Source organism: Lynx rufus, unplaced genomic scaffold, assembly GCF_022079265.1.
Source record: "Lynx rufus isolate CCGP_SWC_20201006 ecotype Redwood Valley unplaced genomic scaffold, mLynRuf1.p SCAF_11, whole genome shotgun sequence".
NCBI lineage: Eukaryota > Metazoa > Chordata > Mammalia > Carnivora > Felidae > Lynx > Lynx rufus.
In genome coordinates this window covers 57486201-57504741 of record NW_025814825.1, presented here as the reverse complement: position 1 = coordinate 57504741, position 18541 = coordinate 57486201, and the positions used below count along the sequence as shown (strand labels likewise).

At 42.4% G+C, this 18541-nt stretch overlaps 1 protein-coding gene across 5 annotated transcripts in view; it reads right to left on the bottom strand.

Annotated features, from left to right (window-relative positions):
- Window positions 1-14257, bottom strand: part of SEC23IP (SEC23 interacting protein) — a 42705-nt gene extending 28448 nt beyond the window's left edge. For 2 of the 5 annotated variants that reach the window (XM_047073537.1, XM_047073536.1), the window contains exons 1-6: window positions 14042-14256; window positions 10181-10713; window positions 6409-6631; window positions 5031-5224; window positions 3010-3099; window positions 804-924 (exon numbers count right to left, since the gene is read on the bottom strand). In XM_047073537.1, the coding sequence (XP_046929493.1) occupies window positions 804-924; window positions 3010-3099; window positions 5031-5224; window positions 6409-6631; window positions 10181-10713; window positions 14042-14204 (1324 nt within the window). In that variant the 5' untranslated portion in view covers window positions 14205-14256. Of the gene's footprint in view, window positions 1-803; window positions 925-3009; window positions 3100-5030; window positions 5225-6408; window positions 6632-10180; window positions 10714-14041 lie in introns of all 5 variants that reach the window. The other 3 variants (XM_047073538.1, XM_047073540.1, XM_047073539.1) reach the window with 3 other exon arrangements.
- Between the last annotated feature and the right edge of the window lie 4284 nt (window positions 14258-18541).

Genomic DNA, 18541 nt, shown 5'->3' with positions numbered 1-18541 from the left:
AATGTGTATATTTTTTAATGTTTATTATATTTTTGAGAGAGAAAACGCGCGTGCGCGTGCCAGTACAAGCAGGGGAGGGGCAGGGAGAGGGGGACAGGATCTGAAGCGGGCTCTGTACTGACAGCAGAGAGACCGATGCGGGGCTCAAACTCACCAACCACAAGATCATGACCTGAGCAGAAGTCAGAGATTTAACCAACCGACCACCCAGGTGCCCCTGAAATGTGTCATTTTCAATGGTGCAACAGGAGAAACCAAAGCATATACACTGGAGCAGGGGTTGACCAAACAGGCCAAATCTTGCTCGCTGCCTGTTCTTTACAAAGCTTTACTGGAACACAGCTATGCTCATTTGTTTATATACTCTCTACGGATGCTTTCGCACTGCAATGGCAGAGTTGAGTAGATCCGACCAAGTCCATATGGCCTGAAATATTTACTACTTGCTCCTTAACAGAAAAAGTTTGCAAACTTGCACTGGAGTAATACAAGGTAGATAAGGCATAACCAAAAAAAGCCCAAATGTATTGCCAAAAGCCTGGTTTCAACCAGCAAAGTGTTTCTTCACAACAATACGTATTTTAGAATTTACATTACATGGTTTGTATATCTTCAACAGGATTCTCAACTTAAAAATTAAGAGAGAGAAAACAGGATAAAAAGAAAGATATGTGCCAACCTGGCTGATTTCTGCATGTTACAGCAGGTATTCCTAATAATTGCTCCCTTTTTCATCATTCTAAAAATGATGCTACAATAGAGGAGTCGAAAAAAGACCTTGGCCCTAAGCAAACTATACACACCATCAGGAATTTCATCAAGGTTATCATCAATTCCACGCTTTACAACCCTGGGCCTTGTCTGTCCATCTTGTGTGGTTCCCCATTCATCTGGCACTGATGAAGGCTGGAACTGAACAATAACCTTCAAGACATGACAGAAGGATTATGACAGAGCTCACGACCAAGTGCATTTCCACTACAGGCTAAATAATTTATTTCAATACATACTAAACTACTTCATAGTATGAATAATTTATAAATCAAGTACTCGTATTGTTCTCCCAACACCAATTTTATAACAGTCCTGCTAGAGTTCATTAACCATTAAAACTAGGCAAATCAACACCATTACCTCCAATGCGTATACTGGAAAATACTACAACTAAATCAGAAGTAGTATACCTTGATTTTAAAAATGTAACGTAACAATCCAGGGTTATGCGTAAGAAATTAAGGAAAAGTTACCTAGAAGAGAAGAATCTTTGCCTAACAAAAATATTTAAGGCATAGTCCTTTAAATAGCAAGATTCTCAATTAATTTACAAAGTTCAATTTCAATGCCAAAAACTGATATACCCACCACTTTTTAGGAAAACACATATTCTGTTAAACCAACTGTATTGAACTTAGTCCTATGTCACACAGAACATTTTCTTCAAAAAAAAAAAAAAGGATGCATGTAAGATGGTATGCAAAATGTTTGTGTTTGCATCAAAAACAAATGAAAAACAAAAGGTTAAGAGTACTAACAGGAGGAGAAAAAGGAAATGCAGAGTAAGAGGCTTTTATTCTTGATTTGATACCTTTTTATATTGTTTCAATTTTGTTGGCAAATGAATGTTTTTATTTTTATTTATTTCAGTATCAATAAGAACTACAGAAGTGATGAGATTAAAATTACTTTTGTTTTCTTTTATGCTTTTCTAAAATAAATAAATAAATAGCCTATGTTCTGAGAAACTATGGTATGCCAAGTACTATGCTGGATGTTTTTGTAGAAATTACTTCATTTTATTTAAAATATGATCCTGACCCTGGAAAGATTGAAGTAAATCTTATCACAGGTGAGGAACCTGGAACTCAGAGAGACTAAGTGTGGTAAATGAAAGACCACCACTAATCAAGACCTTAAAAAAAAATAAATTCATGGAGACAATACGAACAAAAATAGGAAGAACATATTTTTAAAAGGTGAAATGAAACATCATCAAGTGGAGGGTGGGTAAACTATGATGTACACTAAACTTCAGCGGACACACAGACATCAACAGCCTCATGAGAAAAATTCAAATTTCATTTTTGTTTCTACGATCAATGTGAATAAGCAAGCTTTTAAAAGCCACGTGCTTGTTACAACTAGATCCCTACAGAAGTTAACAAAAATGAGCATTTATCTACAAATCAAAGCCACACTGAGATACCACCTCACACCGGTCAGAGTGGCTAAAATGAACAAATCAGGAAATTATAGATGCTGGAGAGGATGTGGAGAAACGGGAACCCTCTTGTCCTGTTGGTGGCTGGTGCAGCCACTCTGGAAAACAGTGTGGAGGTTCCTCAAAAAATGAAAAATAGACCTACCCTATGACCCAGCAATAGCACTGCTAGGAATTTACCCAAGGGATACAGGAGTGCTGATGCATAGGGCACTTGTACCCCAATGTTTATAGCAGCACTTTCAACAATAGCCAAATTATGGAAAGAGCCTAAACGTCCATCAACTGATGAACGGATAAAGAAGATGCGGTTTATATGTACAATGGAATACTCCCTGGCAATAAGAATGAAATCTGGCCATCTGCAGCAATGTGGATGGAACTGGAGGGTATTCGCTAACTGAAATAAGTCAGGCAGAGAAAGACAGATACCATGTTTTCACTTGTATGTGCATCCTGAGAAACTTAACAGAAGACCATGGGGGAGGGGAAGGGGAAAAAAAAAGTTACAGAGAGGGAGGGAGGCAAACCATAAGAGACTCTTAAATACTGAGAACAAACTGAGGGTTGATGGGAGGTGGGGGAGAGGGGAAAGTGGGTGATGGGCATTGAGGAGGTCACCTGTTGGGATGAGCACTGGGTGTTGTATGGAAGCCAATATGACAATAAATTATATTTAATATAAAAAAAGGAGCATTTATCAACCACATTCAATAAAATCTTTATTGAAAGGAACCTTACACTTTAATATCTTTTTTTTTTCCTTAACACTTTAATATCTTAAACATTACCTTTGGATTGTGCATAACGATGGTCTCTCCACTTGGGAACTCTAATCTACGGTGCCACTGATTGGTGGTTACTGCTTTTTTATATTCAGCCTAAAATAACAGAAACATATAAGCCAAGAAGACAAATCTATGCCACGGTGAGAAAAAGTGTGGAAGAAAAGTAGAACTATGATGATGATAAAAATAACGTAACAGCAGTTCTCATGTACTATTTATCATCCTTGTCTGTCATTTTACGTACATTATCTTATTAATTAATTACTCTCAATCACTCCTAAATAAGATTATCCTCATTACATACAGGAGAGAACAAAGGTTTACCCAGTCTATTAGTTTCCTAGAGCTGCTATAACAAAGTACCACAAAATGAATGGCTTAAAACAATAGAAATGTACTGTCTTGGAGTGCCTGGGTGGCTCAGTCAGTTAATCCTCCGAGTTCAGCTCAGGTCATGATCTCACGGTTCGTGGATTCGAGCCCCGCATCAGGCTCTGTGCTGATAGCTCAAAGCCTAGAGCCTGCTTCGGATTCTGTGTCTCCCTTGCTCGCTGCCCCTCCTCCACTTGCACTCTGTCTCTTTCCCTCTCAAAAATAAATAAACATTTAAAAAATTTAAAAAAACAAAAACATAAAAAAAAAAATGTACTGTTTCACAGTTCCAGAGGCTAGAAGTCTGAAGTCATGTGTCAGCCAGGGCCGTATCCCTCTGAAACCTATAGAAGACTCCTTATTCCTTCCTTGCCTCTTCCTAGCTTCTTCTGGTGCTTTGCCAGCAATCTTTAGTGTTTTTGCTTTAAAGATGCAACACACCAATTCTCTATTTTTACTTGGTATGATGTCAAGTCATACTGGATTAGGGGCCCAACCTTTTCCAGAATGATCTCGTCTTCACTAACTATACCTGCAAGCACCCTATTTCCAGGCAAGATCACATTCTGAGGTGCTACAGGTTAGGGCTTCAACATATCTTTTGCGGGGTGCAAAGGAGGACACAATTCAACCCCTCAGTAGACATTTTAAGTTCACAGCTGCACGAGATCGCAGGCGTAAAGTAGCACGGGCAGAACCGCAGTTCACTCCCACCCTCAAATTTCTGACTCCAAAGACTGGACTGTTGAACAATCTTCTTTCTAGGGAAGATTAACATTTTAGGGGCCCCTTTCAACGTTAACACAGTGTTGTTTTAATGTTTTCTGTTAGTGCCAATTATCTCAGTTTTAATAACTACTACATTAAAAAATAGTAAGTAGGAGCGCCTGGGTGGCTCAGGCAGTTAAACGTCCAACTCTTGATTTCAGTTCAGGTCACGATCTCACGGTTGGTTGGATGGAACCATGCGTCAGGTTCTACGCTGACAGCCCTGAGCATGCTTGGGATTTTCTCTCTCTCTCTCTCTCTCTCTCTCTCTCTGCTCATACCTTGCTCACACGTGCTCGCACATATCCGCTCTCTCTCAAAATAAATAAAAGTTAAAAAAAAAAATAGCAACTAAAGTGTTCTGTATTTCATTTCCAGTGTACGTAAATTGAATTCATTTATTAATTCAACCATTAAGTAGAATTATCGTAAGAAATGAATGCAATTATGTGAAACAACATTAACCACCAGTTTTAGAATGGCTAAGTCTTAAAACATTTGTTTCTATTCCGTTTTCTATTTTCAAAAATCAGAAGTTAAGCTCAAGTCTTTTACTGAACAGTGATCAGAAAAGAATCCATATGCTTGGCACGTGCTTTGAACAACAGATCCCAGCAGACTAAGTTGGTTTGAATGTTTGATACAAGTATCTAGTTTCCAGATCTGTGATACGCCCCTATAAAACAGTCTACCTTCAGCTACTGAGGCCATGATTAGCACCTCATCTGAACAAAGGCACCACTGAAAAAGCAATCTTCTCTGTGAACAGCATCAAAACAGGCTCTTAAAAAGCCTGCTTCGTTGTGAGCGGTGTCACGTGAGGCTCCAATGTATACAGGGCCTACGGTTTGGAAGGAAAGCATAAAAGAATGAAGCCCACGTACCTCTAGTTTTTCACTGAACTCCTCTGTATAGGGAATAAATCTGCTGTCTGTGTCCCCTTTGTAAAACCAAGTACAGCGTCTGACTTCCGCCGGCTCCTCTTCCCAGTACACAGCCTTCCTCAGTCGATCATAGAGATAAACGTCATAGCGCCCTCCATCTGTGCCTAGAACCACACTCTCAGGGTCCGGCTGGACTGGAGCACAAAGTTCACGTTTTAACCCGACAGTTACAAGGCAGGTTGAAAAATGATAAGTAATGAAAATAAATAAATCAACTTTAAAAAATAAAAGTAATAAATAATGAATATGGTGGCTAGTTGACCCCTAATGACACAGAACTAAGTTCATTCGTGTTTAAAAATTGAAGTTTGGGGCGCGTAGGTGGCTCAGTCAGTTAAGCGTCCGACTTCGGCTCAGGTCATGATCTCACGGCTCGTGAGTTCGAGCCCCGCGTCGGGCTCTGTGCTGACAGCTCAGAGCCTGGAGCCTGTTTCAGATTCTGTGTCTCCCTCTCTCTCTCTCTGACCCTCCCCCGTTCATCCTCTGTCTCTCTCTGTCTCAAAAGTAAATAAACGTTAAAAAAAAAAAAAATTAAAAATAAATAAATAAATAAAAATTGAAGTTTAACATTAATTTGTGCTACTCAAAATTATGACTCTTCTTGGAAACAAACTTGGCAATAAATTTCATATATTGAAAAAAAAAAAAATTATGACTCTTCCTAAGTGAAGAAAAAATAGCCGGAGCAGAGTTGTGTAGTAGGACCATAAAATAATTCAAATGAAAAATAAATAAATAAAATAATAATTCAAATAACTGGATTTTCTTTTTTTAATCCAAGCAGCAAGTCTCCATGAGGTATGCTTCCAGAAGGTATTGAGGGATTAAGTCTCATGATGAAATATCATCAGGATGAACAAAAACACATAATTCTATACTCCAGGACTTCTCAGAGCCTTAACACACTGCATTGCACTATCTCAAGAGGTGAATGAAGTTAAGTCACTTTCAAAACTGCCTGACTACAGAACACTTTTCAAAGCATCTTCAGGAACAAGAGTTCTAAAGAAGATGTTTTATAAATGTCCGTTAACTACAAAAGAATGACAGAAATAGGAAAATTGACACCTACATTATATGAACTACTCTATGTCTCTAACTTAAAACATCTTTAAACAAAGAAGAAAATTACTAAAACATTTTAAAAACCTTGCTTAAATAATTCAGGCCTTCTATTACTATCACTATCTTAAGATACAGAGTCTGGTGAAGTCTACAAGGGTTAAGGAATTTGACATTCACAAAATATGAGCCATGGATAAATACTATTTCTTCTCTTCCTAAAATGAGATAAAAATGATGCATGATCTGTCCTTACCTGAATTATAGATTTCTTCAAGATTCAAAGAGTCAAACACACTGAAAGGCATCCACAATTGTTTGTATTCTACCTCCTTGCAGTAAAACCAGTGGGGTTGAACAGGTTCATATTGGTTTTGAAGTAGAAAAGGAGGGGGCGTTTGCACAGAAGGACCTGTGGGTCTAGCAAGAGCCTGCTGTTGTGTTGGAGGGGTCAACCCCGATGGCACTGAAGGAGGAATCTGGAACACACCAGAAAGACAGGACTATGATGTTTGTCCAAAAAACAACAATTCCGTATATGCCTCAGACCCAAAGTAACATTCATAATGATTATCCTACATATATCTCTGGACAACCATTTAGTTTAATAATTGGGCCCTAAAACAATGTTTCTTAACAACAAAAATCAACAAAATCCAACATCAGTCTCAAAGTAGACTGGGCTTTCTCAAACTGATGGTGAAGTAAACTGGCACCTTTACAGAAATCAATCTAGCAGTGTGTCTCCTGTGATTTATTTAATCTCTATAACTTGCATATTCCTTGACCTAACAATTCTATTTCTAAGAACTCATCTTAAAGACATAATACAGAAACCAAAATTTACCTACAAAGACATATACTAAACGGTCACTTATAACAGAAAATCACTGGACACAATCTAAATGTCTAACAGAGACCTGATTAAGTACATTATCTGTGACTTAAAGGGTGGAATTCTCTAGAGCCATTAAAAATGTTTTAGGAAAGGGGCACCTGGGTGGCTCAGTCGGTTAAGCGTCCTACTTCAACTCAGGTCATCATCTCGCAGTTTGTGAGTTCAAGCCCCACGTCGGGTTCTGTGCTGACAGCTCAGAGCCTGGAGCCTGCTTTGGATTCTGTGTCTCCTCCTATCTCTGCCCCTCCCCTGCTCATGCTCTGTCTCTCTCTCTCTCTCTCTCTCTCAATAATAAATAAATGTTAAAAAAAAATTTTTTTAACGTTTTAGAAAACAATCTTAACATCTAAAAAACGTTCACAGAAATCATATACAATGTTTGTCTACAAAAAAAGATAAAACATAAAAAAAATGAGAAGAAGGGTTATCCAGATGCAATTTTTAATCATTTGACTATTCTGCATTTTTCAAATTTTCTGCACTGGAAATACTTTTAAAATCAGAATCAGGGATGCCTGGGTGGCTCAGTCAGTTAAGCATCTGACTCTGGATTTCGGCTCAGATCATGATCTCACGATTTGTGGGTTTGAGCCCTGCATCAGGCTCCACACTGGGATTCTCCCTCTCCCCCTCTCTCTCTGGCCATCCCCTGCTTATGCAAGTTCTCTCTCCCTCTTTGTCAAAAAATAAACTTAAAAAAAATTTAAACATGATGTGGCGCCTGGGTGGCTCAGTCGGTTAAATGTCTGACTTCAGCTCAGGTCATGATCTCACAGTTCATGAGTTTGAACCCCACATGGGGCTCTGTGCTGGCAGCTCAGAGCCTAGAGCCTGCTTTGGATTCTGCATCTCCCTCTCTCTCTGCCCCTCCCCCACTTGTCTCCCTCAAAAATAAACAGTAAAAAAATTAAAATAAAAAAACAATTTTTTTAATTAGAAAACAATTATTTTTAAATGTTTTAATTAAAAATCATTTTGGAATGTTGTATCAATGTTAAAATTATGGAGGTGATAACTGTACTGTGGTTATGTAAAAGGACATCCTTATTCTTAGAAATTTGCACTAAAATAGTTAGGAGTAAAGAGTCATAATGCATTCAACTGACATTTCCCAAACAACTTGCACACACACATAGTGACAAAGGGAGAGAGAGGATGTCCAAATGTGTGAGTGTGTGCCTGTGCACAAGTAAAAGAACAAATGGGGTAAAATGTTAATGACAGGTAAACACGCATTAAGGGCACTGGGGTACTGTTTGTGCTATCTTTATTTTTGTAACTTTCAAGTCTGAAATTATCATTTTTAAATTTCTTAATTAGAAACCTTTTCAAAAATTTAATCAGCAAACTAATATGTTAACTATCCCACATGCTGTGACGCGCTTACCTTCCAATATGCTGAAATCCAACATTATCAAGTTTGTGTATTGATAGGATTTAAATTAAACAATAAAACTGAGCCCATTCTCTATTCCCAAGAGAGAAGTTAGGTTATTTTCTGATTATAATACCGCTATCCCTGCCACACTTGGGTTAATTCTTCCTTTGAATCATTTCCCTTTTTTTGATTCAGTTGATTTCCCTGTGGAAGTCAGTTCAACAATCAGCTGGGGAAAAAGCATAAGGGAATTTCATAGAATTTACCCAATGCAAATGTTGCCCCATCACCCTCCTGAGATAGAGTTTGACTGTCTAGACCCAAACTTCATAAAGTAAATAAAAGAAATTATAGAAGTAATAAATTTTAGTCCCTGTAATTGAATGTTTTGATTGAGTAGGATAATTAAAAACTGAGAAAATGGCAGTCTGTTAATAAATGCTTCAACTTTGACATATCCCCAGATAACATTTATTATTGGTATCTTACTCTAAAATCTGGAAATATTGACATGTAGTTAACTCATTAAAATCAGGTACTACTTTCATAAATCAATAATATATGAACCATTTAATGAGCTTCCTTTAAATTTTTTTTTAATGTTTATGTATTTTTTTGAGAGAGAGTGGCAGTGGGGACCCACGGCAGAAAGAGAAGGGGGACAAAAGATCCAAAGTGGACTCTGCACTGACAGCGGGGAGCCCAATGTGGGGCTTGAACTCACGAACCGTGAAATCAAGACCTGAGCCAAAGTCTGACTCTCAACCAAATGAGCCACCCAGGTGCCCCTTTATGATTCCTTTAAAAGAATGTTTACTTCAGGGGCGCCTGGGTGGCGCAGTCGGTTAAGCGTCCGACTTCAGCCAGGTCACGATCTCGTGGTGCGTGAGTTCGAGCCCCGCGTCAGGCTCTGGGCTGATGGCTCAGAGCCTGGAGCCTGTTTCCGATTCTGTGTCTCCCTCTCTCTCTGCCCCTCCCCCGTTCATGCTCTGTCTCTCTCTGTCCCAAAAATAAATAAACGTTGAAAAAAAAAAAAAAATTAAAAAAAAAAAAAAAAAGAATGTTTACTTCAAAACACATAGCTTACAAAGAATCACCTCTGAGAACAGTTTATCATCACATTGACTATTAAACGCCCAGTGTTGGGACACCTGGGTGGCTCAGGGGGCTGAGCGTCCAATTCTTGATTTTGGCTCAAGTCATGATCTCGTGGTTGGTGGGATCGAGCCCCAGGTCGGGCTCTGCGCTAACAGTGTGGAGCCTGCTTGGGATTCTCTGTCACCCTCTCTCTCTGCTCCTCCCCGACTTGTATATGCAGGTGAGCATGCGCCCGCTCTCACATTCTGAAAATAAATAACTTAAAAAAAAAAAAACAGGAATGAAAAAATAAAAATAGAAGCTCACTTTTTAAAAACACAGGCTAAGATGAGAGAGAGATAAAAAATCAGAGTGAGGGAGGGGCGCCTGGGTGGCTCAGTTGGTTGAGCATCCAACTTTGGCTTAGGTCATGATCTCACGGTTCCTGGGTTCGAGCTCCGCATCAGGCTCTGGGCTGATAGCTCAGAACCTGGAGCTTCCTTTGTATCCTGTATCTCCCTCTCTCTCTGCCCCTCCCCTGCTCGCATTCTGTCTCTGTTCTCTCAAAAAGGAATAAACGTTAAAAAAAAAATTGCTTTTAATAAAAAATAAAATAAAAAACAAAATAAAATAAATCAGAGTGAATAGCTAAGATATAAAAACACATCTCCGTACCGGTGGCAAAGATCCTACAGGCATCTGGTACATCTGAACCGGGGGTCCGGCGGGTGGAGGATGGGGGGGATGGCCTGGTGTTTGGCACTGTTGCAGCTGTGGGGGTGCAATATAAGGATTAGCCCTGCTGCTTACAGGGGTGTGACGATATGGATTGTGTCCTTGTTGGGGCGTTCCTTGCGGTGGGCTCCCAAAATTGGAAGGAGGGAGACTACTCGGCTGAGAAGGCAGGTAAGTATTCATTCCCATCTGTGCAGAAGGTGGAGCACCATACTGAGCCTTCGAAATGGCTGGTGAGCACGCATTCGACGCATCTTGGGATCCAGTTGTCAAAGGGAGGGCAGCTGGGGACTTGGAGTATGCCGAGGGTCCAGGCGATGCTGCCACAGTTGTTAACGGCGACTGTCCAATATTCCCAAAAGGATCACTACTGCTTGATACCTGAGAGAAGTAACTAAAGGTCTGTGGGGTAGACGTGTGAGCAGAAGTCTGACCGAGGAAGCTGTCCTCCTCCCCAACATCGGTGGAATCTTCTGAAAAGGAACAGGAGAGCCAAAGATTTAAAGGATATTCTATTTTTCTGTAGCTACGATCCTATAAGGCAGATCGAGCAATTGCACGTGTTCTTTTTTCTATTTCTGCATTACAAAAAAGAAAGAAAGAAAGAAAGAAAACCTTGTTCTTTTTTTCTTTGAGATGAAAAACTAGAAAGTAAGAATACGAAACAACAAAAGGAGGGAAAAAATCAGAATTCATTCATAAGCCCACCTCCCGAAGACAATCACTGTTAACACGTTAATGTTTTGGTACATAACCTTTTATATTTTTTTAAATGAATAGTCAAGTATTTATTGTAAATATATATAAGTTACACATATCTGTATATAGGAGTTTTTGAAAACAGAAACAAAACCTATACCTACTATTTTTACATCTTATTTTGAATTTCCTCCTGGTAAAAAATAATTCAAATATTTTCTGCTACCAAATACACGCAGTTTTATTTCTACAGTAATAAGAAACTTAAGTGCAGACATGAACTCTGTTGACAAGAAGGGGTGTGTCGGGACTCTTACCTACAAAGCATTCATTGTACAAATGAACACGTGGTATTTGTATTCCCAAGGCAAAGTAGGTCAACCATTAATTGCCATCCCTAAAATCACACTATTGCGACCAGAGAACTAGCCATTAGAGAATGCCAAATCACTAAAAAAGCCATTTTCTAACCAAAGTTCACTTCTCTTCACTTCCCTTTGCCCAAACTGATCTTCACCACAGGGATTATCAACCCCAAACTACCTTCTCTTCTGCAACCAAGTTGTAAAATAAAAGTATTCTCCCTCTACATGGCCTCAAAAGTCCAACCCACTCTTCTTATCAAACTTTTATAAGCCCTTAGCTTGTAGAAACTTTCTTCCTAGGGGCGCCTGGGTGGCTCAGTCAGTTGAGCGTCCGACTTCGGCTCAGGTCATGATGTCACGGTTCGTGGGTTCGAGCCCTGCATGGGGCTCTGTGCTGACAGCTCAGGGCCTGGAGCCTGCTTTGGATTCTGTGTCTCCCTCTCTCTCTGCTCCTCCCCTGTTCATGCTCTGTCTCTCCCTGTCTCAAAAATAAATAAAGATTAAAAAAAAAATTTTTTTTAAAGAAACTTTCTTCCTAATCTTTTCCTTCCCCCGGCTCATTCCCTCTTATCTCCTACTGCTGGAGGCATGGAGCCCAACAGAAGACCCACATTCAGCACACAGGCACACTGTGATCCTTGCCCCCTGAGAGGCCTTCTTTCACTGGCTCACAGAGATTCTGGCTTGAGCTTCTAGGCTGCTCCCACTGTATTTCTCACGCATCAATTTAACTGAGATACTCCACTACTCAAAATACTCCTCTCCATTGTTTCTTTGTAACCAAAAATAAATTCTCACCTCCTTCACAAAGTCCTTTGTCTGCTGGCTTTATTCTCCTTTGGAGATACATCTCCAGTTCCCTCTCTCTCTTTTCAGCTGCCTGGACCTCACTTGTCTTACATTTCTCAGTTCACCTCTCAGCAACTAAAAACATGGAATGGAAACAAACAAACAAACAAACCCCTGTGGTATCTTTCTTCCTTTAAGACAACCTGGGAGCAACCTGATCCAAGAGACTTTTTTCTGATTAGCATCAACTGCAAATGAAATACTGATCTCCGCATGCTGCCAGCTCACCTCAGGGGCACTTTCTAATTACATGTGGACACATTCGGCATCGAAACCTACAACCTTAATGAGCACTTGTACACTTTTGACACTCCCAAATCTGTCTCAAACCAGGAGCGTTCTCCTGTGCTCCACAACCTATCAACCAACTGCTTCCTCAACACTTTTGGCAGACTCAGCCACATACACCTCAAACCTACTAAGCCTGAAAAAGAACTTACCACCTTAACTGTCCTCCTTCATGCGCTCCTTTTAGCACACCGCACTATCTCAACAGGTGTTCACCAACATCCATCCAGACACTCAAACCAAAACATCATCTCTTAGACTCCTCCCCCGCTTCCTTTCTCAATCCCTTCATTTAACCATTCAGACACTCATTCAAGAAACATGTACACAGTATCCATTACACGCCAGTCAGGGAGCCAGGTCTTCTGGCTAAAACTGAAGGAAGAGAAGGAGCCTCTGGGCTGATAAAGCTGACAGTATGGCCCCCAGGGAGTCACTGAGGCCCAACAATTTATAGTCTAAAAAATCTCTCCCCTCTCTTCCCTGCTCTTCATACCCAATGTGGCTGGGTAGGGCTAGAGTGCCATCCACTCATGCCTGACTCCCAGTGGCCCCCAGACTGACCGCTCTTGCTACAGTCAGCTTTACTCTGGTGCAATCTCAGAAAACTCCAGTCTTTTGAAACACACCTCCAGTTTCACTGCCTTGTTACCTTAAGATCCTTCGAAGGCTCCCCCACACCCTACAGGATGAACTACAAACTCCTCAGTACGGCATATGAGGCGCTTCGTGATCTAGTCCCCACTGACTACTCACGCCACTCCTCTGCACACACTCTAGCAACAGCTGCAAACTTCAAGAAGCCCACAGTCCAACTAGAGAGGCAGATATGTTTATTTCACAAACATGTAGGTAACACTATGTGCCAGGCACTGCACTCAGCACCTTACAAAAATCAATCCACTTCTCCTTACAGTTTTATGAGGCTGTACGGACATGGAAAGTGAAGCACAGAGAGGTAAAGTAACATGCCTAAGGTCATACAGCAAGTTCCTGGCACAGCCAGGGCTGGAATGCAGTCTGTGCCCCTAGACACTGTGGTCTGGGTAATGCCACACAATCATTAAAAAGCAACACCCCTAGACAATAATAAGGAAATGAAAGAGCTAGGGTGCACGTAGGAGTGGGGGCCAAGGAGAACAGGAAACGGCTTCTTAGACAATGTGATGATGCACTGTCTTGAAAGATGAGTACTGCATCGTGTACCTCTACTTTGCAAGTATTACAGGTCTATCCTAGGAGATCTCCTACTGTATCCTAGTTAAGAAGCACTATGCTCTTTGCATTCCCTGCCAGCACCTGGCACACTAGCATGTGTTCGACAAAAATCTGTGTAATGCCAGTGCCAGCGTGGAGCGTCCAGCCCTCGGATCAGAGGATTCCTCGACGAAAAGCAAGTCTCATGATCTGGCCCCCTACTTCCAATATTTCAAAGTCCCCGGGCCACTCAAACCTGGCCACGGATGGCCCTGGCAAGCCACCCAGAGTCGCATCGAGGCGCAAGGAATACCTCCTTTCCGACCCTCGTCACCCCACGCCCTCCGCCCGCCTCCCTGCACACACTCTTCCCACCGGACACCTCCCCCCCTGCCCCCACTACCTCCAGGCAGGAGCAAGGAGGCCGAGGCAGCGGCGGCTTGGGTGACTGGGATGAAGGGCACGTTGAAGCTGAATTCCGTGGCCGAGGAGGAGAAGAGTAAGTTAGTGCCCGAGGAGGAGGTAGAGGCGGCGCCGCCGCTACCGTTAAGTTTCCTCTCGGCCATGGCTGCGGCCCACCGTCCGTTACACGTCTCCTGGCAGCCGGTGCGGCACCACCGGCCGGAAACCGGTCACACTCGGGGCCAGCACACTTCCGCACTTGCGCACAAGGCCCGGAACTCGGGTCGGCTCGTCAGCGGCCTTGCCCTTCCCCTGGAAAGCGCCGCCAGCAACCAACATGGCGGCGCTGGCTTCACGCCCGTGTCCTGGCACGTGACACTCCCCGGCGCGGCCGCGGCGGAGGCTGGGACTGGAGCGTGGGAGTGGCAGTACTGCTGGTTCTGAATCGAGTTGACGCCGAGGGTCACGGATTGCGGGGGGCGCGCTGGGCTGCCTAAAAGTATCGACAGAAGAGTTTAACTGGCAAGATTTTGGAGGAACAGCGGGAACCTGCGGGAGCAGTCAGCAGAGCGCTGTCCCCATTGGGAGGGAAGAAGAGGTGTTGAGCCATTTGTAGCCAAAGCTGAGCCCAACTCACCCACGCTAGCACTCACATCCAACCCGCCCACATGTCTTTCTGGACTGAACTGAACTCTTTTTGTTGGCCCAGAAATAGAAACGGTAAAACTTTTGAAGTTTTTAAGCCATGTTTAAAAAAGGAGCCAGGGAATTGAAATTTGGAGATGCTACATTTTAAAATAGCTTTCTATATCTGTCTACAATAATCTGATTAGTTAAATCCCAAAATGCGCCGTGGGTGACTTGGATGTAATTGTCACCTTTCATGTAGGTAGAGATTATGAAATAAAAAATAACAGACAAGTAGCTTTTTTGGAGGGAGGGAGAGAAAGATAGACCCCAAAAGAAGCTTTGAAATAATGAAACTCCTCCCCTGCAGCCATTCACTCCTGTGCAGAACCTGTTTACTTAATTCAGTAACTATTTAGTGTGCTTACTGTCAGAGATAAACAAAGTGAGACACTAGTTAAAGCAGTAAGGATAGATTTTACTGGGTAATAACTACTACAACAGGAAAGAGGGTACATCGTGAACTGAACTGAACTTCCCCAAAAGACTGCAGACTTTCCAAAGATCAGAGTGCTAAGGGGAAAGCATTGAAAGATGCCAAGGGATGTTGGTCCACGTGACTAGGCCACCTAGGTTTGTTAACTGCCAATTATCTGGAGGAGAAACAAACTTCTCATATCTTTATGACAGGCAGTTGTACAAGTTAGAGCAATATACCACCAGGCTGGGAGGAGATGGGCCTTGAGAAGACAGTTCTGTATGGCAGATTTACATCTCAAAATTATAAGGGATATAGAATTGCAAGTTTTCTAAAGTAACTGCTCTGAAATGAAGCTCAGGGGCCCAAATGCCTAGCACCAGGTTTTGGCTGGAACATACAGTAAGTTCTCCTGGCAGCGTTGAGCTTTCTCAGGGCAGGCATTTTAAGGAGGACTGGGGTCATTCTAGGGACATGACCTTACACTGTTAGAAACCTTGCTAGAATTGGGTCAAGGAGAGAGTCTTTGTCGTTCCTATGGGTGACCAAGGCACTACACCAAACACTGCGGGTTCGGTGGTGTTTAAGAAAGACACAGAAACTTTCCATCTTAGAGCTTATAGTTTGGCCAGGAAGACAGGAAAGTAAACAGTGGTGAAAGTTGTAATGTAGAATTTCCCAAGTGTGTTATGTCTAATATGGACACCATCAGGGGAGGGAGGTATAACCCTTCTGTGAGAAAAGATAGCAAATATTTAGACTAATCAGACCATCAACAAAGGACCTACATAGTGTTGAGTGACGTGAAAGGCTTCCTCGAAGAAGAAAATTTAAAGTCAAGCCCTGAAAGACAATGAGTAGAAGTTAAGTGGAAAATTTGGTGGTTTTGGGGGGGGGGTTGGAGGAAGCAATGAGAGATCATTTCAAAAAAAGTCACAGTATGTAGGAATACCCTGAAATGCCACACTGAGCAACTGGAAGAATGTTGGGAGATGAGAATGAAAAGCAGAGCAAGGCCAGATGATGCAGGGGCTTACAAGTCAAGAGCAACAGGGAGCCAAAGAAGGGGTTAAAAGAGGGTAGAGAGGGGAGCCTGAGTGGCCCACCTGGTTGAGCATCCGACTTCAGCTCAGGTCATGATCTCACGGTTTGTGGGTTCGAGCCTGGCGTCAGGCTCTGTGCTGACAGCTCACGAGCCTGGAGCCTGCTTCACATCCCTCTCTCTCTCTGCCCCTCCCCCCGCTTGCTCTCTGTCTCTCTCTTAAAAAAATTAATTAACATTAAAAATGTTGGGGCGCCTGGGTGGCGCAGTCGGTTAAGCGTCCGACTTCAGCCAGGTCACGATCTCGCGGTCCCTGAGTTCGAGCCCCGCGTCGGGCTCTGGGCTGATGGCTCAGAGCCTGGAGCCTGTTTCTGATTCTGTGTCTCCCTCTCTCTCTGCCCCTCCCCCGTTCATGCTCTGTCTCTCTCTGTCCCAAAAATAAATAAACGTTGAAAAAAAAATTAAAAAAAAAAAACATTAAAAATGTTTTCAATAAAAGAGGGTGGTGGGGCGCCTGGGTGGCTCAGTCGGTTAAGCGTCCGACTTCGGCTCAGGTCACGATCTCGCGGTCTGTGAGTTCGAGCCCCGCGTCAGGCTCTGTGCTGACAGCTCAGAGCCTGGAGCCTGTTTCAGATTCTGTGTCTCCCTCTCTCTGACCCTCCCCCATTCATGCTCTGTCTCTCTCTGTCTCAAAAATAAATAAGCGTTAAAAAAATTAATAAAAGAGGGTGGAGAAATAACATTTGCCCTGTAGAAAGTCCACTCTGACTTCAGTGTAATAAAGTAGATACGGAAAGAGCAACCCGGGCTGCTACAGTGGACCAGGGGAGCCGTGAGAGTGGCTCAAATTAGAGCAATTGCAGTAGGAATGAGCAGAGAATTCCTGGGGTAATTCCTGGGGAGAGACATCACATTGAACCAAAGTGTCTTCATTTCCTTCCTCCTGAAACTCTGTGGAAAACACAAATAGGTGTGTTTGATTTTTAAACCCAGAAGGATAAGGGGGATAGGAGAGGATTCTGCAGCAGCAAGATTCCGCACACACACACGAAAATGGACCTGTAGTGGGTGAGTTAGCAAACCAGTAATGGGGAGCCCAAGAGCAACTTGTTTGCACCACAGAATCTTCATAAGATTGAGGGTCTGATGACCCCAGGCACCTGAAGCTAAAGAGTTTGGAAGATTGGGTAAAACTGTGGGAGAAGCTGTTAGGTCTGTACCCCTACTCTGAGTAACTGGAGCACTAACCATCCCCCTTCTGGAAAAAAAAAAAAGACGAAATTTTCCCTTCCGGAGTGGGTAACAGAAGAAACACTTAGCAAACGTGTACATACTGAATAAAAAAATAATCTCTCCCACAACCCCAGCCAAGTTTCTCCACTCAGCTCTGAGAACACTGGCTGCCAGATCTTCAACCTTCAGGCAGAAGATTAGAAAATTCTTCTTTGGGGCGTGGGAAAGAGAGATGTAGAGGTGCTGAAATCTGGAGTCCCTAGGAAGACAGCCCAGCCAGATCACCCCATATTAAGTTCACAATCAACAATCCCTATTTATATGCTCTGAGCTCCCAATCACCTTGTCAGTCCCCACACTTTTTTTTTTTTTCAGTCGCTTCTGTGGCCAATGTGGGGCTCAAACTCACAACCCTGAGACCAAGAGTTGCATGATCTACGGATTAAGCCAGTCAGGTGCCCCTAGCCCCCACACTTTAAATATGATCACCACATAGTTGAGAAGATCCTTTAATGTGAAAGAGATCAAAACAAGACACACACAAAAGGAAGGAGAAATAGCAACTTAGAATAAACAATGCACACGGGAAGAAAAAGACTTAGAAAATCTGTCAATAATATCCTCAGAGGGATAAGAGGGTCAGTAACCAAGAAACAAGATCGGTGTGTTGTTTTTTAAAAAAATGTTTTTTAACATTTATTTATTTTTGAGAGACAGAGACAGAGCATGAGCAGGAGAGGGGCAGAGAGAGAGGAGACACAGAATCCAAAGCAGGCTCCAGGCTCTGAGCAAGCTGTCAGCACAGAGCTCGAACCCACAAACCGTGAGATCATGACCTGAGCCGAAGTCGGACGCTCAACCAACTGAGCCACCCAGGCGCCCCCAGGATGTCATTTTAAAAAGAAAATAAATGTTCAGGGAACACACAAGAAAATCAGTAGAAGGAAGATAAATAGTGAGGAAATTTCCCAAAAAGTAAAGCAACAAGACAAACAGATGGGAGCTAGGAGAGAGACATAAGAAAATTAGAGTGCTGGGCAAGGAAAGCCAATATCTGTACATTAAGAGTTCTGCTAAGAATAGAGACAGAGAAAACGCAGGGGAGGGAATAATCAAAGAAA